The 26,505-nt window shown below is 44.2% G+C and overlaps 1 protein-coding gene across 1 annotated transcript in view; it reads right to left on the reverse strand.

Moving 5' to 3' along the window:
- Positions 1-26,505, reverse strand: part of PEX1 (peroxisomal biogenesis factor 1) — a 51,105-nt gene that overhangs the window by 14,639 nt on the left and 9,961 nt on the right. The window contains exons 8-20 of the mRNA XM_081971092.1: positions 26,272-26,378; positions 24,922-25,016; positions 24,564-24,696; positions 23,519-23,615; positions 21,471-21,641; positions 19,588-19,742; positions 13,435-13,624; positions 11,911-12,077; positions 11,258-11,392; positions 6,457-6,521; positions 5,736-5,878; positions 3,961-4,064; positions 2,588-2,764 (exon numbers count right to left, since the gene is read on the reverse strand). Coding sequence (XP_081827218.1) covers positions 2,588-2,764; positions 3,961-4,064; positions 5,736-5,878; positions 6,457-6,521; positions 11,258-11,392; positions 11,911-12,077; positions 13,435-13,624; positions 19,588-19,742; positions 21,471-21,641; positions 23,519-23,615; positions 24,564-24,696; positions 24,922-25,016; positions 26,272-26,378 — 1,739 coding nt within the window. The remainder of the gene's footprint in view (positions 1-2,587; positions 2,765-3,960; positions 4,065-5,735; positions 5,879-6,456; positions 6,522-11,257; positions 11,393-11,910; positions 12,078-13,434; positions 13,625-19,587; positions 19,743-21,470; positions 21,642-23,518; positions 23,616-24,563; positions 24,697-24,921; positions 25,017-26,271; positions 26,379-26,505) is intronic.

Raw genomic sequence — 26,505 nt, forward strand, 5'->3', positions numbered from 1 at the left:
ACCCATTCTCAAACAACAGGTGGTTCCTGAGGTTTGTTTATGCAGGCAACCACTTCCAGTATCGGGCTTTCCCCTTCAGACTGCCTTCGGCCCCAAAGATTTTCATCATACTGGCGGTGGCAGCCGCACCTCCGAGCCAGACCCATAAGAATATTGTGCTACCTGGATGACATCCTCTTGCTGTCCAGGTCTCACAACCAGGCTCTTCAGGACCTCCAGACCACCAACCAGGTCCTTCAGGATCAGGGCTCCTCTATAAACTGAGATAAGAGCCACTTAGTTCCCACCTCCCGGTTGGTCCATCTGGGAGCCCTGATAGTTTCTGTTCAGGGCAGGGTCTTCCTGTCCCTGGAACGACAACTCAGACTCAGTGATCTGGCCAATGAGATGCGGAGAAAGCAACAGGTTCCACTGATTCTACTGTCCCAGTTACTAGGAAAGATGGTTTCATGTTTCACCATCGTCCCTTGGGCACTGCTTCACAGCCGCTGCCTCCAGTGGTTTCTATTGCCATACCAGAAGACTTCCAATCATTACGCAACTCCCATGTACTGATTCTCACATGTCAGCCGCCAAGGAGGGATGAGACCAGTCTCGCTAATGGACTTGGCCTTTCACCTGGGAACCTCGGCAGAAGCCAACCTTCACTCTCTGTGCTCCGAACCCATTTCAGGCACCGACAACGTCCAGGCAGACTGGTTGAGTTGCATGACAATCGACCCTGCGGAATGGACCCTGAACCGTCGCATTTTCTTACAGTTGACCACGAGGTATGTGACCCCAGTTCTGGATCTCTTCGCAACGAGATCCAACAAACAGCTGACCTGGTACTTCTCTCGCTACACAACGCCAGGCGTGGAAGGGACGGATGCCTTAAGGTGCAGATGGCCTCCCAGTCTTCTGTATGCCTTCCCTCCCTTCCCCCTGATACAGAGGGTGATTCACCAGATGCTAGAGGAGGAGGAGGAGCTCATCCTAATCGCATTCTTTCGCCCAACACCCTAAGGCGGCAAGTGGTAGCTCTTTCTTCGATCCTCTCCCTGCAGTGTGATGAACCACTTTCCTTACACCCTCACATCCGACACTTCCTCAGGGGTGCTTCTAACCTCAGCCCCCCTGTCATTCATCGATTCCTCTCATGGGACCTCGCCAAAGTCCTGGACTTACTTATCGAATCGCCATTTGAACCTCTGAGGTCTGCCTCATTACACCAACTCACAATGAAGCCAGTCTTTCTTGTTGCTGTCACATCAGCTCAGCGTGTGTCGGAAAAGGTGGCTCTTTCCATCAGGTCTGATTTGTGTGTTTTCCATCTGGACTGTGTGGTCCTTCGACTCGATCCCACCTTTACCCCTAAGGTAAATTTGGCCTTCCATCGTGCTCAGGATCTGATCCTTCCAAATTTTTGCCCTAATCCAACTCACCGGCTCGAGCGCAAGTGGCAAATGTTGGATGTGCGTCATGCAGTGAAGATCTATATTGACAGGACAGCTGACTTCAGATGCACTGAGGCCCTTTTCATTTCTTTCCATCCCACCAAGAAAGGGCTTAAGGCTTCTTCTTCAATGATAGGGCGGTGGATCAGAACTGCCATATCAAGGGCTTACCTAGTTCATCATCTCGCTCCACCACCCAACATCACAGCACATTTAACGCGCAATGTGGCAACTTCGGCAGCTTTGAATACACAAGCCTCGGGGGAAGAAATCTGCAGGGTGGCCACTTGGACTACTCCTCTTCCCTTTATCCGCCACTACAAGGTGGATAGATACATATCGGCTGATGCGGCCTTCAGAAGGCGGGTTCTTCAACAGGTTGTCCACTTTTTAGTCCCCTAGGCCTTCGCATTCCCACCCGTGGACAAGCCAAGCTTTGGTATGTCCCATGCATGGCTGCTGTCTCCACCAACTTGGGAAAATAGGCATTGGTTTCTTACTTGATAAGCCCCTTCTCTGGGCAGGTGGAGACAGCAGCCATCCCCATCCTATTATTTGTGCGGGCCTAGGTCACAGAGGGGAGGTAGTAAAGGACATTGGAGGAACAACCACATGAGAGTATTTAGTTAGAGCACAGCAGTCTACTTAACTCCTTCGTCAAGAAAGCGGGAGGACACTCCTTAGAGGCTATGACGTTATTTTGGTAGACTCAGTCCTATTGGTTACTGGCAGTGTTAGCTATGCATGGCTGCTGTCTCCACCTGCCCAGAGAAGGGGCGTATCAGGTAAGAAACCAACGCCCATTCTACAAATCTACAGCCTGCATATTTTCAGTAGTCTAATTGATGGAACAATATTCAATAACAAAATAGTTATGAATGAAGTTTTTTAATCATTGGAATTCTATAGAAATGTGTGTGAAATTTGTTTTTCAAAGCCAAAGGTTTACAATACTCACCTCGACTTCATAACTATTTTACAGTGCAGGGAAGTCAAAATAATATTTTGGAAATATTAAGAATGCAAAATATGTTCTTAAGTAAGGCATTTTAAATGCTACGGCTACTAGCTGTCTGAGATTTTTCCATTGACTCATTTTAATAATTATAAACCAAAGGCTAAGGAAACTTTTTACATTTCTACATACTTACGTGGGGCAAAGTTGAGTTCAAGTTAGCATGCACTGCTTCTAATTGGGCATTGTATAATAAAGCTTTTAAATCTGCCCCAGTGAAATGCTCAGTTTCTGCTGCCAAATACTGAAAATCCACATCATGCGCCAAAGGGAGAGAATGACTCAGAGCTTTTAAAATCTCATATCGGGAAGCCTTTAGAAAATTAGAAGAAACGTTGTTATTAAAGGAATGGATTCTTATCCTTAGAAACTCTTGTCAACCAGGAAAAGTGGCTCTGCTGAAATGAAGGCAGCACACAGAAAGACACAGGAAATAAATGACTTATTCTGTAGAGTAAAAACATTTCCATTATTTTTTTCTCAACTAAAGCTTACCTAGATCTAAATAAGAATGATTAATCTTTAACTTAAAATTCTGACAAGATATAACATTCTCTTATGATTATCTCCCCAATGTCACTTACAGAAATAAAACATTTAGTGAATGAAATTAAAAATTTCAGTTAAAATATTTAATATTAGATAGTTCCCAAGGCTTAATTTTTGAACACTATTTAAAACTATGAGTGTCTACAAAGCCTGAGCCAAGGGAAGAAGCTACTGCATAGGGTTATAATGACCTGGCTGCCTGTTTGACATCTGAGATGGTAATACAATCAGTAGACTTGGAGGTCATACCGTATTTTGTGGAGTATAAGACGTACCTTTTTCCCTCAAAAAAGAGGCTGAAAATCTGGGTGCGTATTATACACTGAATACAGCATTTTTTTTGCCTCCCAAAACCCCGCCCCCTTCATCAAAATGGCTGTGCAGAGCCTGTATGAGGCTTGTAGAGAGCTCCTGGGGGCTGGAAAGGGCAGAAATGAGCAAAGAACGGCCCGTTTTGCTCAATTTTACCTTCTCCTCAACCCCCAGGAACACTCTATAAGCTTCTTAAAGGCTATCTGTGCCTCCCCCCTTTTTATGAAAAACGGGCCTGTTTTCACAAAAAATGGACTGTTTTTTGCTTGTTTTTGCCCCCCCCCCCCCACTCCCAGAAGCACTCTACAAGCTCCCAAAAGGATATTCATATCTTTTTTGACGCAAAAAAACAGGCCAATTTTTGCAAAAAACAGGTCGTTTTTGGGAGGTTTGCAGAGTGCAAAACCCTTTTAAAAAAATTTTCCTCTTCAAAACCTTGCTGCGTCTTATACTCCGAAAAATACAGTAATTATGTAATAACTGGTCTAACTTCATGCTTACAACAGGTTAAGAGAAGAACATACTATCACTGATTTCATACAATACTAGTGATTGTCAGGAAATATGTTTCATTCTGCCTTTTTATTTTACAGAGAAAAAACATGTTCTCCCTAATGTAACATCTGGCATAGTATTTTATTTCTTTACCTGATCAGGAGGTGGACAGTATAGACACTTATCCAATCGACCGGGTCTCAAAAGAGCAGGGTCAATTAAATCAGGACGACTAGTGGCTGCCAATATATAAACTCCTAGAATAGAATTAAGAATATCTGTTACTAAAAATCTGCCAATTATCTTTGTGATAGTATCAGGCACGAGAATGTAATAATTACTGGATTTTTTAAAACTTATTTTGCTACTTTATTTAATTATATATTTTAATTGTTATATTTGATTTCTGATATGACATACTCTCACACCTTGACTATTTTATGTTAACAATTTAATCATGGCTGTTCCTCTGGAAGCTGATCAAACTAATCAGATTATGATAAAGGTTTATTTCCCATCATACAGTCACATCATCCAAATTTATGGCGGCTAGGATTGCTTTGAATGTATGTATTAGGTTTCATCTCTCAATTCCCAAATTCAGTACTAATAATTGCCATGACTTTAGAATAATTAGAATTAGAATTCTTTATTGTCCAAGTGTTATTAGATATACAAGGAATTTGTCTCCGGTGCATAAGCTCTCAGTGTACATACAATAGTGATAGATTATATAAGGCTGAGGAATAGGGACATATTGGTTTTTTAAAACTATTATGCCATTCTATGCTTTTCTTCAATTCAGGGCAGCTCTTGGGAATTGCAAAACCTTAGCATAACTACAAGAAATTGGAGACTATTTATTTTTATTGATTTAAAGTTATTAAATAAATATATTTACTGTATCTACAGTATATCCCAATGCAGCAAACCCCATGTTGAGGATTGATGAATCTCTACCTGACAGGCCTGATTTCACCTTTTTAGGCTGAAAAAATTAATCTCTCAGGAATCTCTTGGAATAACAATAGCCCACAAACCCACGTTTACACTCAGACAGGAACTTACAAAGCTCAAAGACAGAACATGGATGGAAGATAGCACCAACATATAATATATAGAATCAGTTGTAACAATTGTAAACCAGTTCTACGTTGGGCAGCTAGAATGACAGTAAAAAACCAGAATCCATGGACACTAGCTGACTGTCAAATAGCAAGACCTAAAGTCCCTGATCGCCAGTCACATCATCAACAAATAACATCGGCTCGACTGGAATAAAGTTGAAAATATTGAAGCCTGGCATTCTACCAACAAGTCCATCAATAAACACATTGACCTAAAACCAGCATACAGGCTAATAAGAAAGTTAGACCACCCAAATCACTAATCAACTACAGAACTGACTGGCCCCTTACCAGCTGAATTTCATGCCTCACAGCAATCAGTCAGAAGTCACAAGACCAGAATCAGTCTTGTGACTCCACCAGTCCTGTGATTCAATCAGGCTTGTGATTCAACTGTTCACAAGACAACAGACCACCCAAGGATCTACATAAACGAACAAGACACTTCACTCATACCCCGCTGAAAATGTTACCTAGCAGATACCCTAGACTTATGTATGAAAGCTGTTGTTATGTTATTTAAACGACTATTGTATGTAAAATAAGGATAAAAAGTCACAACCTCAGTTGTCAATAATTTAAATGGCTCCTCTGATTATGAGATTTATGCTCTTCCTTTATGCGATTATATTCTCAGAAGGCTGCAAAAATTTTATCAGTAACCGTGGTTTCTAGAAACCACCTAATGCACCTTCAAATTACCATTTCAGGCTTTTTAACAATGTAATGTTATTGTTTTAATTACTATATTTGTTTTACTTTGCTTTTATGATTCGTTTTGGGCCATGCATACACACATACCTTTTAAGCCTTCTACACCATCTAATTGAGTCAGCAGCTGATTAACAACTCGGTCAGTTACACCAGTGTTATCGTGACCTCTTCGAGGAGCAAGAGAATCAAATTCATCAAAGAAAAGTATGCATGGCTTGGCCGCTTGAGCTCTGCAATATAAATACACATCAGACTGAAGAAACAAAATACCATCTACCAAAAGTGAAAATGTGAAATTAGCAAATCCTGCTATAGGTAGTCCTCGACCTACTATTGCAACTGGCCCCAAAATTTCCACTGCTAAGCGAGGAGTTGTTAAGTGAGTTTTGCCCCCTTTTACAATCTTTCTTGAGTAACTAGTTAAATTAGTAACATGGTCGTGAAAGTGAATTGGGCTCCCCATTGACTTTGCTTGTCAGAAGGTTGTAAAAGGTGATCATATTATCCCAGAACACAACTGTTATAAAAATATGCCAATTGCCAAACTGAATTTTGTTCATATGACCATGGGGGTTCTGCAGTGGTTGTAAGTGTGAAAACCAGTCTTAAGTCATTTTTTTCCCAGTGATGTATCTTAGAGCCTCACTAAATGAATGGTTGTAAGTCGAAGACTAGCTGCATTTCATCTCTTTCATAACCCTCTTGCCCTGCCTTTCTCAGATCACCCCTTAGCAAATTCAGTGACTATTTTTTGCAATAATCATAAAAATAGACTCGGGGGAAACAACACCATATTACTGGACCCAACCTGATAAATAGATCGCGAACTGCCTGTTCACTTGCTCCAATGTATTTGCTGAGCAGTTCTGGCCCCTGCAAAAAACAAAATTGTAAATGTTCCAAAAAACAAACAAACCCCAGGTTATATAGTACAGGTTATATAGTACAAGTGAAAAACAATTGCACTAGTAAGTGATTTTAAAAATACAGTGACTTAAAATATTTCTAACACACTTTTGAATGTATATTGTTTTAAAATCTTTCTATCTCATTTTTCTACTGCAACATTCAAATATGATGAAAAAGGAATTCTTTTGAACTGTAAATTTTAACAATAATACAATACTTTTAAATTTTGAATTACTGGGATAAGTTAAAATTACTGAGAAAAATCAATACATAAAAGATAAATTATATAGAAACATTTATACATTTAAGTAATAAATCTATATTGAAACAGATGTTACTCTCAATATTCTACTGTGTTTTGCTGGCATGATTACATAAAATTGCCTGTGCAATTTCCTTGAATTGATTGACTGATGATTATGGAGCATCACATCACTGTCAACTCCAAGCAACCACATGATATTATACATGACAATATGTCTATAATTTCCCCTCCAGATATTTAAATGATATACCCATCGACACATAATTAAGTCCATCTGATTTGCTGTTGGTCATTCTCTTCTCTTTCCTTTCCCAGAATCAGAGCCTGCTTCCAGAAAGCTAAGTCTTTGCATGGTATTTTTAAGGTAGGATAATTTGCACTTAGGGCTTATTTGTGCCTTTGGTGAGAATTATGGCTTTATTTGTTCCTTAATCCATTGGTTTGTTTTCTTGGCTGTCCACTGTATTGTCTTCTCCAACACCAAAGTTCAAAAGCATCAATACTCTTCCAACCCTTCTTCAAATCCAACTTTCAGTTTCACAGTGTCACAAAGCTTCCATCATTCTGATCTTTGTAAGAGTAGACACATCCCAGCATTTAGATTTATTTCTCATGGCCTGCATGGTTAGTCTGCATGAAGCAACACCAGAGGTGATCACCTGAATAGCTGAATTGGAGATCCAGTTATGAGGCAACTGCCATACCTCCATAGAAGTTTTATTTATAATTATGAGGATTGTACATAAGTTTACTTCTCATCTGTGATGTTCTCATCATATGTTAAATAAATAATGGTTGCCTAGCAACTGCTAGCTTGTAACCAATTGTTTGACTGCTTGGTCCTTTCTTGTTGATAGTTGATTCTAAAAGGCACAAGCTATCCACCACTTTGATATTTTGTTCGCCAATTTTAAGTCTGGTTCTAGCTCAGCGATGGCGAACCTTTTTTGGCTCGCGTGCCAAAAGTGGGGGTAGCGCGGGGGGGTCGTGTGCGGGCGTGCCGCACCCATAATGCAACGCGCCCCCCAGTGCGCATGCGCACACAACGGACCCATTTTTGCATGCTTTTTTTGCCCTCCCCAGGCTCCAGAGGCTTTATAGGAGCCTGGGGAGGGCGAAAAGAGCCTCCCCCGGCCCCCGGAGGCCCTCCGGAGGCTTCAGGGAACGTCCGGAGGCTTCCCTGAAGCCTTCGGAACACTTGAAACCACCCTCCGAGCAACCCGGAAGTGACTTCCGGGTTGCTCGGATGGTCGTTTTAGGAGCTCTGAAGGCTTCAGGGAAGCCTCGGGACGGTCCCTGAACAGGCACGAGACGTGCGTCTCAATCGCCCGGGCTCGGATCGCCTCCGCCGCGCGTCGCCTCGGGCCCGGCGTCCTTGTACCGCTCCGCCCAGCCTCTGCGCACTCGCCAGCGTGGTGCGGCGCCACCTAAGGCCGGGATCGAGGCGGCTGCGTGGCCTGCCTGGCGTGGTGTGGCTAGAGGAAGAGGAGGAGGAGGAGGAGGCGAGGGCGGCGCGGCCGAGGCCTGACGGCCGCGCAGCTACCTCGATCCCTTGCGCCGCTCCGCCCAGCCTCTGCGCGCTCGCCCGGCCTTCACATCGCTGCTGCCGCCCGCCGCCGCCTGGACGGGCTCGGCCGAAGGGAAGTCCGTCAGGCATCGCCGCCTCGCCTCCTCCTCCTCCTCTAGCCGCACCATGCCAGGCAGGCCGCGCAGCCACCTCGATCCCAGCCTTAGGCAGGGCCGCGCCACGCTCAATAGTCGCAACTCAGCTGCCTGCCGCTTTTCCCCTCCTTTGTCTCCCAGCCGGGGCGGCCCGCCGCCGCGTTGCGACTATTGCCGCCGCTGCTGCCGCCGTTCACAGGACCCGCCTCTCACCCTCTTCCTCCAGTCAGCAGGCTCCAATTCATTTGCTGCCTGCCGGGCCCCAGCGCCGCGTTCGAGCCGGAGGGGGAAAGGAGGAGAAGGAGGAGGAGGACAACAAAGCCCCCTTCGCTTTCCCCGTCCCCCCCCCTTTCGGCTTAATCCTTGCGACGCCCGCGCAAAGCCCCGAGGGGACGGATTCCTGTGCGGGACACATGGCAGGAAGGCCATAGAGTCCCCCCTCCCTCCGCCGTCCAGACGGTCCCTGAAGCCTTCGGAACGCTTATAATGACGCTCCGAGCAACCTGGAAGTCACTTCCGGTTTGCTCGGAGGGTGGTTTTAAGCGTTCCGAAGGCTTCAGGGACGGTCCCTGATGCCTCCGGGGAGGCGGGGGAGGCTCTTTTCGCCCTCCCCAGGTTCCTATAAAGCCTCTGGAGCCTGGGGAAGGCGAAAAATAGCTTTTAAAAAGGTGAACTCAGCTGGCCAGCGCGCACATGCGCACTGACCAGCTGACAGGGCAAAGCCTCGCGTGCCCTGACAAATGGCTCCGCGTGCCACTTGTGGCACGCGTGCCATAGGTTCGCCATCACGGTTCTAGCTGTTGCCTTTAGTTTGATCTTCTTTATATTTAATTTCAGTTTCATTTTTTTCCCACTGTGCATCTTGATATTACTCCAGCTTGCAGATCATTGTATAGTTAGTCATCAACTTAACATAGCAGTTGGGACCAGAATTTTCATTCCTAAGCAATGTAGTTGCAAAGCATGACTTCATCGCTTAGTGACAGTCTCAGCTGCTGTTGGTAACTGAATCACTCAACTGTTAGGTAAGGCAACTTTTTGTCAGCTTCCTACAACTAAAGTTAGTGGGGAAACTACCATAGCAGAAGTTGCAAATGCCAGGCAACAGATATGTAAATGCCTGCTTCTAGGTTGGGGATGGAGTGAGGCGATGCATTGCATACCAAGCAGAAGGGTGTAAGTGTACAAGATGAACCATGTGGATCGGGGACTTTGTGTGGTCTGAGGGATGTGTGAGAGGCACTGCGTGAGTTGGGAAAGGCATATGAAAGATACAGCATGGTGTGAGGAGGGTGCACAACGAAGTGAACGAGGCACTATGTGGTTGGGAAGCGAGTAGGGAAAGTGAAGGAGTGTGTAAGAAATACCACAAAGGTTGTAGGGACGGGTGTGAGAGAGCCACTGCACAGGTTAGGGGCTAAGTGAAAGATGCTATGCAGATCGGGGTTGGTGTGAGAAAGTGTATGAGAGGTGCCATATGGTTTGGAAATAGTGTGTAGGAGTAAGTGCAGTGCATGAGGGGCTGGCGACACACATGCAGAGGGCTGGGAGAGTGTGCACAGGTAGGTAAGACTTACCCCAGCAATTTATGATCTTCTCTCTCCTTCCCTTTCCATTGACTTTTTGAGAAAGCTGGCAGGAAGTTACAAGTGGCAATCACATGACTGTGGCTGCTTGACAACGTGGCCTAAGTGCAAACAGGTTACCAAACAGCTAAACTATTTTATGTTGGAGTGTCAACTGGCAGCCTGCAGGTCAGATGCATCATGCGCAGACCACACCCACCCCAGCTCCGCAAAGGGAAAAAGCATCGCAAAGCTTCACCTGATGGCAACATGTTACTGAGAGTTTGACACCCATGCGGTAATGTAACCAAGGGGTTGCTAGGACAACCGCAACTCTGAAGACCAGTTGTAACAAGCATTCATTCAGCAACACCATAACTTCGAATGTTCACTGACTGGATGATTGTAGGGCGAGGATACCTATGTTTTTGGCTAACAGGGATGTGTTTTCACAGTAGCACAGATTATTGATATTTCATCTTTTAGTTTTAAAATCATAGCTATCTTCTTTCAGTTGACCTTTACTTAGTATGTACTTCAAATATAGGATGAATGAATTAAGGAGAATGTATATACAGCTTTTGTGGCACTCCTTTGCCAACAGACTGCAGCCAGTCTGTTTCACCACGATCTATCTGTACATGGGCTTCCTGACCCCTACATAAGTCTCTCACAAAGAGAATACATGGCTCTGTGACACTCATTTTTCTGAACACAATCCATATTTTAATTCAAAATTTAAAGCGAAGTGAAATAATAAAACAAAATAAATACACCCCGTAACAATATTTGTAACACCATCAAACATTCACATTTGCCTATCACTGGTCTTTGGGACCAGGATTTGACTGGCCAACAAAAATGCCAAATCCACTCTGAACATCTGGCTGACTGTGTGACAGACCATAATATAAATAAATAATAATAATAATAAATTAAAAACAAAATAAAAACAAACAAAAACTCATCAAAAGGCTGATACAATAGATCATGTGTCTTTTTCTATATTTCTAGCTTGACATGATTGCAATCACTTATTAATGTACTTTAATTGTATACACAGAGAGTTGCAAAACAGTTTCAAAATTGCATCTTGCACATTTTAAAAAGGCTTTCGTTACCTGGCAAACACTGTATGTATTTTATTTGAAAATCAATCAATTACATCTTAGCACATTCAGGAATTTCATAAAAGTTCAATTTATTACCTTGATGCTGATAAAATTCATTCCACTCTCTTGGGCAACTACACCTGCTAATAAAGTTTTCCCTGTTCCTGGAGCCCCATATAGTAAGATTCCTGTTCTTTGCCGTATGGGTAGATTAGCAAATAATTCTGGATACTGGAAATAGAACATATTAGAAATATTATCTGCTTTTAAAAGTATAAAAACTCTGCCTAACACTCATTTGACTCTTGTTGCTGTTTTTCTGTGCTTGCTAGAGTATTTCCTAATTATCTATAGAATTAGCATAACAATCTCCACAATAACAATTCTGGAAATAATGTAGCTTCTTTTTAAAAAACTAGTACTTTTGTTTAATTATATTTCTTTCAACTGTAATAAAATGTTTTACTTTCTACTGATGATGAATGTTTTTGTACTTATTTTAATGTGCCTTAATGTATATTATAATTATTATGTGTATTATAATTATGCATATTATAATAATTATAATAAACATTAAGTCCAATAATTATCAATTGCTTTGTGCAACTTATACATATGCATGCCATTTTTAGGTTATGGAACTCTTGTTTTTTAAGCTAGAACATTTCAGAAATCTTTGTTATTGTTCACAGACAAAATAGAATGATAAATGAATTGTCTTGGATCTCAAAAACACACACATAAAATACCTTTGCAGGTAACTGGATAGTATCTTTAAGTATTTGCTGCATTTCTTTAAGACCACCAATTTTATCCCAGCCCAAATTCTGAGGTTTATGGAGGTTAATGTTTCTCAAAGATATTGGCGTGAAACCTTGTATAGCTTTTTGGAAATCTAAAGTTGATAGAACCAAATCTGTGAAAACAGAGAAGAACACATGTATTACATTGGAATACTAAACCACAAACAAAGTATTTGTGAATATCTCATACAATGGACGTTTTAACAGTGGGTGAGTGGGCACCCCTGTTTGTGCACAAAACTCCATTTGTGTGAGTGGCAGGCATCCATACCTGTCACTTGCACAAATGGTCACACAACTCATACAGAACAATCCCCCCTCCCCTTCCCCCCCTCCAATTTGCCAAGCCAGAAAAGTTAAGGATTGCTGACCTAAACGGTTGCAAGAAATTTGGGCAGAATCGTATTGCTTCAATTCCACCTGAATATGGACAGTCTTGACTGAGCTGTTGGGCACGGGATAGGGCTGTGAATGGAATATCAATGCTGGGATCTTCCTTCAACAGTGTTCTGGCCTAGGCTTCCCAAGAGCGTGAAGCAAACTCCTTGTTCCAACACAACTCCCTTTTATTTATTGTGAATTCTGCTCATTCACATCCAGCGAAGTCTTTCAAGGGAGGACTTACAGTCATAGACCTTATCTGGCTTGGAGAGCTGAGAGGCCAACATCTGCAAAACTTGGCAAGGACTCTTGGAGAGTCACAAGCCAATTAATTGTCTCCTGCAAACTCCACTTCCCTTTTGCTCCTCTTTTATTTCCTCTGGAAGGGCCCATTCATTATCCACCTGTGGCCTTACTCCCAAGTCGACCCCTATTCTTTAGCTGTTCCCTTCATCTGGCAACTCTGTGAATGCGCAAACTGGGAACAGGCTCCAGCTGTCCGTCTGCCTCACTGACTCTGAAGGCAACTGATAACTGGAATACAGCTCTGGCCCCCTCTCTGCCTCTGTCCCCGACACAGAGCCCTCATCAGAGCCTTCCCCAGACTCCATGATTGGCCCATGTTCCTCCCCATCCTCCTCACTGCTGCCATAACAAATAGCTCCTGCATTTGAGGCCATGTCAGAGCAAAGCCAACAGTTTCTTTATTAGGGTTCTGACAACTCTATTTATTATTTTGGATGGTTAAGACTGTACAAAATTTAAGAACACCTTCATTACCCTACAATTTATCTGCAAGATGTGAAAAACTACATTTGTTAAGAGTCACTACTCCAGCACTTAAGGAAAAGGATATCATAATTCCATTTGTGAAAGGATCCAATATCTTTATATATATGCCTTCAATAAACATACGAATACCATCTTACGTTATTTTGCAGGGACCTGCCCAGTCTCCAAAAATTACATATGATTGAATAGAAGAAGTAAAAACCCTAGCCTTTTATTTTTTATGTATAATGGCTTTGGGTTACAAAATCCTTTAAACATTTAAAAGTGTATTAGAATAAAGTCACAGCACACATATACCTTCTTTTTTACAAGTTCCCCTCCTAAGAATGCATGAATGGATGGCACGATCAATTAAGACTGTAAAATCTCTAGCTACAAATCCTTCTGTTTCTTTTGCAATTTGATGGAGATCAAGATCACAAAATTTCTGTAAACTGAAGTCAAATTTGTTTTTTATTATGGACTCAAGTGTTTCATATCTTTGCTCCTGAAAAAAAACAATAATTTTAGCCAGGAAATTCCTGAAAGTTTCAAGTTTACCTCTATACCATCTGCACACAAAAACAACAACAACACATCATCGATTTTAAACGTAAGTAAAAGGGCTAAATTTGGAAGCTGATAAAATGCAGCTCCAAACATTCTCCAACGTTGGTGGAGAAAGCGGTCATGCATGGGTTAACTCAGTCAGTAACCAATAGAACTGAGTCTACCAAAGTGATATCATTGCCTCAGAGGAGTGTCCTCCCGCTTTTTTAGACTCAGTTCGATCCAAACTGAGCTAACTGCTTTCTCCTCAACTTTAGTAGATATTATAATTACCTTTAATTTGATATTTTTCTAACTTTCATCTAAATTACATCCAAATTGGAAGTAATCAGGGGATAGCTCCTCAGAGCTAGGTCTCTCAATTAGCCCCGGGCTTCTTGGAGAGACTCACCAGGGGTTCTTCGAGGCTTCTGCCTCCTGAGCTTACCAGCAATTCAGAGGCTCTCCTGCAAGCAGCGCCTCTCAGCAACGGCCGTTGAAGGCCCCGCTCAATGCTGCTGCCTCTGCTGGCCTCCGGGCCTCTCCGTTCTGCCGCCAAGCCCGCAGCCTCTTCCAAGCTCCAAGGCTGCCAGCAGCTACTAAAGGCCGCCAGCAGCCGGAAAAAAGGTGCCGCCGGGAAGTGCCACCGCTGCCCCTCAGCGCTCCCGCCTCACTGGACCACCGTTGCTCCTCCTCTCGACCTCCGCAGCCTCTCCACAGGGCATTCGATGCCCTCCCTCGTTCTGTGGCCTCAGCTACCTCATGGCGCCCGGCCCAAAGGCTCTGTAGCCTCAGTGGCCATTTTGTTTTGGCGCGAAGATCTCGGTGGTCATTTTGGGAGCTTCAAGGAGTTGTTTGTACAGACCATGGCCTCATCTTCTGCCCTGAGCCACAAATGCCTCTACCCACCAATGAGACCCCTTCTGCTGGAACCCGCAAACGCAAGCCTGTCCCAGAAGCCTCCCCCATGGCGCCCTCTCCCAAGGTCCCCAGGGAGTCACATGGGATGTAGCCAAGCCACAGGCTGAGGACAGTGCCACCCAGGTTCCTCCCAGCAAGGCCAAGGCCAAGATCAACCACACTGAATCCCATCTATTTCAGGCCCAGAGGCCTTCTCAGCCTAGTCCTCCTCCTAACTTATCCTCTGATTCGGAGGAGGACCTCTTCCCTGCTGCATCCATTATTCAACCTGAGGATGCCAGGGGCTCAGGCGATCTTGCCTGCAGTGGGGATGAATCTGAGGGTGGCAGGAGCATCACTCTGGATGAGGAGCCCCTCTACCAGGCAGAAATTTCCCCTCCTCGCTGCCGCCGCCACTCTTACTCACCTGGCATGGCAGACATGATATCTGAGGCCATTGAACGGGGCGTAGCAGCTGCCCTTAAACTTAGATCTTCTAACCACTCTACTCCACACAGGTCTGCTTCTTCCTCTGGTTCCAGACGCAGGGATGGTGATCTCTTGGCTTCGTCATCACATGAGCTCCCTGGCACATCCAGTCATCCTTCGGTTTTTGGCAAAGAGGAACATCCGGCAAGAGATTCAGATTTCTCGGAAGACAAGGGTCTTCCCCCGGACCCACCTGCATTTGTCAGTTTGTTCAAACCTGCTGTCTTTCGCTCTCTCTTCTTTAAGGCCAAGAGGATCGCCGGCATCCTTTTCCTAAAACACCTCAAGGAATGGAAGCAGACAAGGCGGACACTACTGACCCCCTCTTCATCCAGCCTAAGGTGGAAAAGGAGGTGATTCTGTCTCCCAGACTCTTCATAGACGTGGTCCAGAACCAATGGGCATCACCAGGTACAGGTCCCCTCCTCAATACCTTGGACAAGCGCCTGTATAACGTGGGACCAGAACTCACCAAGGCTTTAGAGGTACCTTCTATTGACTTATCTATAATTGGCCTTTCTTCTCCTAACGCAGCCTCAGCAGCTCCTGAGGAGGCTCTTTGCCCCGAAGACAAGAGAATAGAACAAACTCTGGTCAAGAGTCACCCGGCCTCGGCTTGGGCCATTAGGGCGGGTACCTCTCCATTCTTTAGTCGCTCTGCTCTCTTATGGCTAAGGCAACTCCAGGCGAGGCTTCCGGCCAGGGATTCTAGGGCTCGCAGGGATATTAACAAAATAAAGGAGGCCCTAGAATGCACTGCAGATGCTTCCTTGGATGTGCCCCCTTTTGCGTCCAAAGCCATAGCATCCTCTATCTCCACCCGTCGCCTGCTTTGCTAAAGCAGTGGCAGGCAGAAGCCCATGCGAAATGGAGGCTTGCCTCCTCTCCCTATTCTTCATCCCTTCTCTTTGGGCCCCATGGGATCCTCTATTGGTAGAGTCCAAGGATAAGCGGAAGGTCTTGCAGCCGGCCACTAAGAAACAAGAGGGCCGCAGTCAATCCTTTTATCGCAGGCAGCCCTTTCGAGGTCAGGACAGGGATTCCTCCAGCTCCCGTCCACAACTTCAGGCTCCCCCCAGACAGGGACCCTCTTTTTCCAACAGGTCAGGCAGAAACAGCCAAAGATTCCAGCCCAGAAAGTCATTCAGGGACAATACCAACCAATCCCACAAGAGGCAGAAGTGACTGCTTGGAGGATATCCCCATAGGGGGACGTCTGTCGACCTTTGTGGATCGTTGGGATGACATCACCAATGACGTGTGGGTCAGGTCCACAATCAGATTCGGCCTTCTCTTGGATTTGTGCTCCAGTCCTCCAAACCACTTTGTCCCGTGCCCCATATCCAGGGATCCTCAAAAGAGACTCCTAGTGGAGCAGGCCATCCATCATCTGCTATTCATTCGGGGCATTCAACCTGGGCCTCCAGGCCAGGTGGGAAGGGGGTTCTACTCTCGTCTCTTTATCCTGCCGAAGTCTTTGGTGGGCTGGAGAGCAATCATCGATCTCAAATTCTTAAATCAATTAATCAGGTACAGGAGGTTCAAAATGCACTCCCTCCTGTCAATCCTAGAGAGTGTGCGTAAACACGATCTCCTAACATCAGTGGACCTCACAGAGGCTTACCTCCACGTACCCATTCACAAACAACACAGATGGTTCCTCCGATTTGTCTATGTGGGCTGTCACTTTCAGTATCGGGCTATCATCAGCCCCAACGGTCTTTACCAAGCTCCTGTCAATCATAGCAGCTCACTTACATGTCAGATCCATTCGGATATTTTGCTACCTGGACGACATTCTCCTGTTGTCCAGGTCACACAACCAGGCCCTGTGGGATCTTCAAGGCACCTTGCAGGTACTTCAGGAGGTGGGATTCTCCATCAATCAGGAGAAAAGCCACCTTGTTCCCACCTCTCGTCTAGTGCACTTGGGAGCCCTCATCGACTCCGCTCAGGGGAAGGTCTTCCTGTCTCGGGAACGACAGATCAGCCTCAGGGACTTAGCCTACGAGGTACAGAGGAGACAGCAAGCACATCTTCTCCAGCTATCTCAACTGCTTTGGGCGCGGCTTCACAGCCGCTGCCTCCAGTGGTTTCTTCTGCCATTCCAGAAGACCAACAGCAACTGCTGCCTAGCAAAAGTCAGATTGACTCCAGAGGTCCTTCACTCTCTGGACTGGTAGATCTCCCCAGCCATCTCTCAGGGTTCCCTCTTCAGGGAACCTCGTCTCGTAGTTACGATGGACGCGAGTTTGACGGGTTGGGGCGCTCACCTGGAGGATCAGATAGCTCAGGGTCTTGGTCTGACTCCGATCTTTCCCACAGTATGAATTGGCTAGAGTTGAGGGCCATCTATCTAGCTCTCCTTCAGTTCCAATCTTCAGTTCGCAACACACACGTGCTAATTTCAACAGACAATACAACAGCCAAGGCGCATGTCAACCGCCAGGGGGGGACTAGAGCAGTTTCCCTCATGGAGTCTGCCTTTCACCTAGGGATCTGGGCGGAAGCCAACCTTCTCTCCCTCCACGCCAAACACATCTCAGGCTCCAAGAACACCAGAGCAGACTGGTTGAGCCGCACAACAATCGACCCTGCGGAGTGGACCCTCAACCATCACATCTTCAAACAGCTGTCGACCAGGTATGGGACCCCCGGTCCTAGATCTCTTCACAATGGCATCCAACAATCAACTGCCCAGGTACATGTCTTGCTACATGACACCAGGCGCGGAAGGGACGGACGCCTTAAGGTGCAGGTGGCTTAGGGTCTCCTGTACGCCTTCCCTCTCTTCCCCTTGATAGAGGGTCATTCAGAAAATGATAGAGGAAGAGGCCAAGCTCATCCTACTTGCCCCCCATTGGCCGTGCCGTCCATGGTTCACGGACCTAGTCCACCTCTCAGTGGGCCCAGAGTGGCGTCTTCCCCTGATACTGTCTCTTCTTCACCAGGGATCCATCCACCATCCTGACCTATCTTGGCTCTGCCTAACCTCATGGAGGCTGAGGGGGAGGTCTTGAAGACGGCAAACCTCTCTGAGACTGTAATTATAACTATTCAGGCTTCTCGACGTCCAGCCACTAATAGAATCTACGAATCAACATGGCAGACTTTCAACACATGGTGCTTTTCTAAAGAGGTTTTGCCCCTGGAGGCTTCGGTTCCCCAGGTTTTGGAGTTCCTGCAACAGGGACTAGATAAAGGACTTGCGCCTAACACCTTACGGAGGCAGGTATCGTCTCTCTCTTCGGTTCTCTCTCTTCTCAGGGATGCACTCTCATGTACGCCGCCTCATTAAGGGGGCATCTACTCTCTGCCCTCATGTCATTCACTGCTTCCCCTCATAGGATCTAACCAAAGCCCTTGACTCTCTCACTGGACCACCCTTTGAGCCTCTCAGGTCGGCCTCCCTGCATCACATCACATTGAAAACAACCTTTCTGGTGGCTATCACATCTGCACAACGGGTCTCAGAATTGGAGGCCCTTTCCATCCGTTCTGACTTGTATACTTTTCACTCAGACTGCGTGGTCCTTTGGCTTGATCCCACCTTTGTCCCAAAGATCAATTTGGCCTTTCATCCGTCTCTGGATCTCACTCTACCGAACTTTTGCCTTAATCCCTCTCACAGTCTCGAGCACAAATGGCACAGGTTAGACGTAAGAAGGTCTCTTAAGATCTATATTGCCAAGATGGCTGTCTTCAGGCGCACCGAAGTGCTCTTTGTGTCTTTCCATCCCACAAACAAGGGTTTGAAGGCTTCTCCATCTATGGTTGGGCACTGGATCAGGTCAACACTAGAGCTTACATGGCGAGTCACCTCACACCCCCATCCAACATCATGGCGTATTCCACACGCAGCACGGCTACGTCAGCAGCATGGACAAGCCAGGCCTCAGTGGAAGAGATATGCAAGGTGGCCACCTGGGCAACCGCCAATTCCTTTATCCGCCATTATAAGATGGACAGATATGTGTCAGCAGATGCGGCTTTCAGAAGGAGGGTGCTTCAACAAGTTTTTCCATCTTCAAGCTCCTAGCCCAGTCTCATTCCCACCCGGGGACACACTCAGCTTTGGTACATGCCATGCATGACCGCGGTCTCCACCAATGTTGGAGAATGGGGCGTTGGTTCTTACCTGATACGCCCCTTCTCGAGACAGGTGGAGACAGCGGTCATCCCCACCCTTAGGTTCCTGGCCTAGTTCGCGGAGGGAGTTCTGGAGCTAGAGTAGAGTTTCGGAGGATTGAAAATAGTCAACTAACGCACAGCAGTCTACTTATCTCCTTCGTCACAAAAGTGGGAGGACACTCCTCTGAGGCGATGACACCACTTTGGTAGACTCAGTTCTATTGGTTACTGACTGAGTTAACCCATGCATGACCACTGTCTCCACCTGCCTTGAGAAGAGGCGTATCAGGTAAGAACCAATGCCCCATTCCACATGATATTTCAAAATTCAAGCAAAATTAGTCAGAATAAGATTCTATGGTTTTAAATAACATCTAAATGAAGCTGAATTATGATTTTTACCTGAGTTGGAACTTGAATATGTTGGAAACACTGAAATATATGAATTCCTTGAGTAGAAATGATGGAAGGATGTAGGGACTGCTCAGACAGACTTGTGGCAATATGTACAACCAAACTCTGCATGGAAGTAACTTCTTTTATCATTTCCTTCAGAACTAGAATTTTTAAAAAAGTTCAACTTTTATACATTCAAAGATTATATATATAAAACATAGAATTTACATGACCATTAAATTATACACAACTACTACTTAAAGTTCAGTTTGTTCCATAAAAAGACCTCCGGCTTTGAAACTATGTATTCTGTTTATTTCCAATGGGCATTTTTGCTATGTACCTACAACCTTACAGTATTTTAATTTTCCACCACAATGAGATGCTGATACATTTTGTGCATCTATTATGTTGTCAAGTATAGATACAATGTATAGCTTATCAATTATAGTAGCCCTCAATTTAATACCATAATGGATCTGGTTCTATTCTATTATGGATGCAAATCAGGACAAATGTTAAACAAAGTACCCATATGATTGCTGGGAAGTTTCCAAAAGATGACCTAATTAATTTAAGAGCCTTGTGACAAAGTTCAAAAGAAATCCATGCTCACCATCTTGGCTCTCCCAGGAGTGGTTGCTAAGCAACCATGTAGGTCAGTGATGGCTAATCTTTTCGTCGTTGCATGCCAAAAGCGTGCTGCACACCCATAAGGCAATGCACACATGACCCCTCGTGCTCCTCCACCTATGCTCACCCTCCTTGCGCTCCTCCACCCATGTGTGCACACTCCTACATGCGCCCCATTCCCGCATGCATGCATGAACCCCCACATTCCCCCCACGCATGCACCCGCGACCCCCCTACGCGTGCTCCACCTGCCCACATGCACAGCAGAGACCCAAAAACCAGCTGGCTGTTGGGAGGCATGCACACATGTGCGGTGAAGCTGGGGGCAACAGCTTGCGTGCCCGCAGACAGGGATCTGTGTGCCACCTGTGGCAGGCATGCCATATGTTTGCCATCACAGATGTAGGTCAATAAATAGATAGAGGGAAAGAGCTGTCAAAAAGAAGGGAATTTCTTCACTGGGCTGGAGAAATGAAACTTGGATTCTAAAGATTCAAGGTTCCTTTCACTGGCCAAAGACATTCCGATTATGAGAAAAAGGATGATCTCTTCCTTACACTTGCGATTACAGCTTAACATTATGTCTCCAGGTATTAATTTTTGGCACTGTCACTCCCTAAACTTGATATCTTTGTGTATCCAGATGGAAATACGTTATTAATACCACTCATCCATTTCAATACATAAGGAAGCTAAATTATCATTTCCTTGATCATGATTTATTGGCTCCTCCCTGCTTTCAAAAGGGATCATTCCTGAAGCAGGGAAAGACCTTTCTTTTGCTTCAGAAAGATTGGATTCCCTGGGAAGCTAGCATAAGGGATCAGTCTGAAAAGGGGGGTGGGGGAGGGCAGTCAATGAACATAGATCCAGAAGTTGCTTATTTCCTAAAAGAATAAGGAACACATTTTGATTTAACCAAGGAAGAATCAGATAGAAAAATGCCAATACAGTGGAGCCTCCGGTCACATAATCCGTTCCAGGACTTCAGTCGCAACCGAATTTGGTCATGACTGGAAGCAAGACTGACTGTGCATGCACGTACAAAAAAAAAATGGCACAGCAGGGAAAGTTGCCATGACTGTGTTTGATTGTCACCCGAGGATGTGTTCACAATCAGAGTGAAACATTTAGTGGATTTCTGGGTCGGTCCTTGATTTGGTCGTGGTCAGAAGCATTTGTGACCCGAGGTTCTACTGCATTCTTGAATATTCTTAACAACACGATTAAAAAAAAAAAAACCACAAGCCATTTACCATGAGCAAGACAAGTGCTCTGGACTGCTTTAGGACTGTTCTCATGTTCTGGAGCAAGGGGAACTCCCATTATGTGATCAAGATCATCTAACAGAATGACCGACGGCTGTCTCCATGCTGCCTCTAGAAAGGCTTCTTCCAGCTTCTTCTGTATACTTTCTAATCTTTTACCTGGAACATTATGTATTGTCAGCGATAGGGGAAAAAAAGTGGACCATTTTCCAATCTAATGCAGTTATCAATGTATCTTTATGTAACTTTGTTTCAGTTCTGGTTATATCCACAAGTTTTAACAATACTCACTTACCAATACCCACCCAGAGGCCCCTCCTCAAGAAGCCTTCCCTGGACCCAGCTTCTTTAGCCAACTATCGTCCGGTCTCCAACCTTTGCTTTGTAGCAAAGGTTGTCGAGAGTGTGGTAGCACGTCAGCTTCCCCAGTACCTGGATGAAGCTGTCTACCTGGATCCGTTTCAGTCGGGTTTCAGGCCCGGGTACAGCACGGAGACGGCATTGGTCGCGTTGGTCGATGATCTCTGGCGGGCCCGGGACAGGGGCTGTTCCTCTGTCCTGGTCCTATTAGACCTCTCGGCAGCTTTCGACACCATCGACCATGGTATCCTACTGCGACGACTCGGGGGGTTGGGAGTGGGGGGCACCATTTTACAGTGGTTCTCCTCCTACCTGTCGGATCGGTCACAGTTTGTGTTGACTGGAGGGCAGAGATGGACCCCCAGGCGCGTCACTTGTGGGATGCCCCAGGGGTCGGTTCTCTCAGCCCTCCTGTTCAACATATACATGAAACCGCTGGGCGAGATCATCCGTGGTTTTGGGGTACGGTATCATCAATATGCTGATGATACCCAACTTTTCATCTCTACCCCAAACCACCCAAACGATGCCCTCGACGTGATGTCCCGATGCCTGGAGGCTGTGTGGATCTGGATGGGGAGGAACAGGCTCAAGCTCAATCCCTCCAAAACTGAGTGGCTGTGGTTTCCGTCATCCCGATTTGTACATCTTGTTCCATCTTTGACAATAGGGGGAGAAATTTTAGCCCCCTCAGAGAAGGCTCGCAATCTGGGAGTCCTCCTGGATACGCAGCTTAGTTTAGAAGAACACCTGACGGCTGTGACCAGGGGGGCCTTTTACCAGGTTCGCCTGGTACGTCAGTTGCGCCCCTTCCTGGATCGGGATGCTCTATGCACAGTCACTCATGCCCTCGTCCTTTCTCGCCTGGACTACTGCAATGCTATCTACATGGGGCTGCCCTTGAAGTGCACCCGGAGGCTTCAGCTGGTCCAGAATGCGGCCACGTGGGTTGTCATGGGGGTACCTAGGTGCTCCCATGTTACACCCCTTTTAGGCGGCATGCACTGGTTGCCGGTTGTTTTCCGGGTGCGATTCAAGGTATTAATTATGACCTTTAAAGCACTCCATGGCTTAGGCCCAGAGTACCTGCGAGACCACCTACTGCCACCAGTAGCCTCCCACCGTCCAGTACGATCCCACAGAGTTGGCCTCCTCAGGGTGCCGTCGGCCAGGCAGTGTCGGATGGTGACCCCCAGGGGGAGAGCCTTCTCTGTGGGAGTGCCTTCCCTCTGGAATGAGCTCCCCCCGGAGCTTCGCATAATCCCTGACCTCCAGTCCTTCCGACGCGCCCTAAAAAGTTAGCTTTTCCAGCAAGCCGGCATGGCCTGTTAATTTTAATTTTAACTTATTTTAAATGTATTGGTTTTTTAAAAAATTCGGTTTGTTTTTTGGATATGGATTTAATCTTTTTTAACTTTTGGGATGTGTGTTTTTTAATGTTGAACGCCGCCCTGAGTCCTTTTGGAGAAGGGAGTCATATAAATCCAAATAAACCAAACCAAACCCAATTATAATAAGGCAAATATAAACCATCATTTGGACAGGAGATCTGAACTCTGGTTAAAGTCATATGGTTTAATATAATTAACTCTTAAGAATTGTTAGGTTGAACAAATGCTGGAAGTCTATACTATGCATATAGGAAATGATTGAGAAAAGGCAGAGACAAACATTACCTCTTAAAGGTTTACAATCAATCACTTCCAAGTGAGTATCAAGTTTATCAAATGCTTCTTTACAAATGGCCTTTGCTAATGTTGATTTGCCACTTCCCTGTAAAAGAAAATAGGGTTGAAACAACTTCATACTGAAATTTATAGAAACTATTGACATACCTATAATTGGCCATTTTCTCTAAGAAAATACATTCTAACAGTTAATATAAATTCATAAAATGAATACATTAAGAAATCTATAATTCCTTCAGCCACCTGACTTGGTTCACCAGTAAAATATCTGCTTGATTGAGCGTTGTACTCAAATGTCTTGTGTTATTACATATCATTTCAGTCTTTTAAATCTATTTTCCCATGCTTTGTATCATTGGCTTTATCAAATGAATGACTGTAACCCCTCAGTTTGCCATCAATTAAAGCCTCTGGCAACTAGTCAAATGGAGATATATCTTGTTCCAAAGAAATTTCAGAGTACTTTGTTGTGGGATTCTCCATTGACACCTGAGCAGCTATCTGTACCAACTAAGCTCAACTTAGTTTCTCTTATAATTTGTCATCTTCTCATTTGAAGAACCAGATCAGCTACTATTTTATGGACTGAGAAGATCTTCATTTATATTTCTATATAATGCAAATTCAATCTCTCATGTTTTCATTCCCTGTGTCACAGTAAAACCTATTCTGGTTTTTTGGAATCATATGAATTTAATGAAATTTCAGATCCATGAGAACAGGCAGAGTTTACACAATTGAGGTTACGCAAGATCAATCATCATCTATATGTTTACTACCAGTTTCATGGTTCTAGAAGAGATTCTAAAACTTGCCTCTATTTTTTATTGGCATATATAGAAGGCTGCATAATACTAAATGCAGCAAAGAAATATATTTGTTATACATTGATATTTAAGAGTCAAAGAAATGCATAAAATACTCCTTTAGAAGGAGCAAATTGAAACAATTTCATGACTGCCTGACATAAAAAGACAGATAACTGAAATGAAAATATCCTGCATGCTAAAAGGGAAACTAAAAGCCTATTTACCTTTGCTCCAGTAATTAGGATACCCCCACTGCATAGTCCAGCACAAAAGGGAGCTAGTTTTTGAGACAGGGGATGTATCAAGAGGCTATGTGATATGTGTTTCAAAGATGATAATCCAATGTTATCCACTCCTCTGCAAAAAACAAAATTGAGAACTTCTATCTCTACCCTAATCAAATTACATGTCAAGTAAAGGCCCAATTTTTTCAGAATACTGTGTAAAGCAGGCCAATACCGTATAGTTACACTTGTGATATTACTAAGTATGAAGATGATGGACATTATACACAATGAATATTAAAAATGCATCTAATCATCATTCATTTCTTTCCTTTGTGTTGTTATTAAGATGACTCACCCTAAGCAGTTTAGACTGAGCCATGGCAAAGGCTGTTCACAACAAGACTGAAAGTTACTACCACTGGATCCTGGAGACTCAGGATGTAACAAAACCTGCAGAAAGAATATACTGTTAGGGGCAGAAAAAGTGATAAAGGAGAAGCCACATTTATACTGATGCAAGTCCCATTAAATCCAATAAGGCTTACTTCTGATAAGTCAGAAGTAACATCCTGGAGAAGACATATACAATTACTTAAAAATTAAAAATAGCAATTATGTAACAACTCTAGAAGCATATAGTATAACACAAGAATGGGTATTATATTCTGTGGACAGGCATATTTTTTATTTCAAAAATGGTTTTTCGAACAATTAATTGGGAGCTGTGATCAGTGATATCAAAACAACACAAAGGAGGTAGGACCACTTTTAAACCTCATTTTTATTTGGAGGAACTTATAAAAATGGAAGCTGTCAAGCACACATTTTTCTGTTAACTTCCATAAAGTAAGAAAAAGTGGCTCAGTTATGAAAAGTATTAAGGTTGAAATATACTAAGCTTATAAGACTTCACACACTTTGCTCTTTAATATTCTTTATTGCTAATAACCTGGCACTGCCCGGATTTTTATTTATCCCAACCATCCTTCCGTGAACATCGCCACAATTTCTAATGTTGGATTTTCCCCCTTACCAGAGGGAGCCCCCTTGTGGAGTTCTGTGAAGCCGTTACCATGACAACTCCACAGTGCTATACAGTAAAAGCCATTTTAAGGCAGTACAATATAATCCATTTTAAGGCACAACAGTCTGTATCTTAACAGAACATTCCCCCCCCCCCCTACGAGAGTATATATATATAAAAAAATGAACTGAAAATGTTGGTCTTATCCACATTTTAAAAGGCATCTGAAGTTCTGAAATCCAGCACAGTTTGCTCAGGATGAATTTCTTGACTAAATTAACAGATGCACTTAAATAACAATAGGCACCTAAAAATGTTGTGCAAACCTCAAATTACAATTATTTTGTATTCAAAATAAGGTTCACATTTCCTTGTATTTCAAACTTCAACTTTTTAGGTTATAACATTACATTTTATCTGCTACTAATCACAGAACTATGAAGTCAAGAAACAGTAAATTTAAAGATAAGATAGTAAGCTAAGCTAAACTAAGCTAAGATAATAGCTTGCTTTGCAAAGAGTCACTCCAGAACTCTCTTCAAATATTTTAATGCATCAGACATTTATAAATAGTGAAATTTAATATTTTGTACAAAGATAGAAATCAAGAAAATCAATACACCATCTTAAGTAAATTGCATTATTTTAAATTATTGGCTATCTGAAATTAGTTATATTTACTTGTATATTTGCCTTCTGTAGTAAACTAGGGCTCAAGATGAAAGTATTTCTGGCTTTCTCTTCTTTGGTGTCATAAGTGACTATAGTGAGGACAAAGTCTTCCAGGCCTTCCAAAATACAATGAAAATTAATCTAATTATTATTCAATTTATTTTATTTTACCTTGTAAATCTGGTTGGTATGACAATGAGTTTCATTGTGTACATTGGGAGTTCCCAACCCGGGCGCCATGAC

This window comes from Natrix helvetica (genome assembly GCF_964273705.1).
Source record: "Natrix helvetica genome assembly, chromosome: Z".
In the NCBI taxonomy this organism is placed as follows: domain Eukaryota; kingdom Metazoa; phylum Chordata; class Lepidosauria; order Squamata; family Natricidae; genus Natrix; species Natrix helvetica.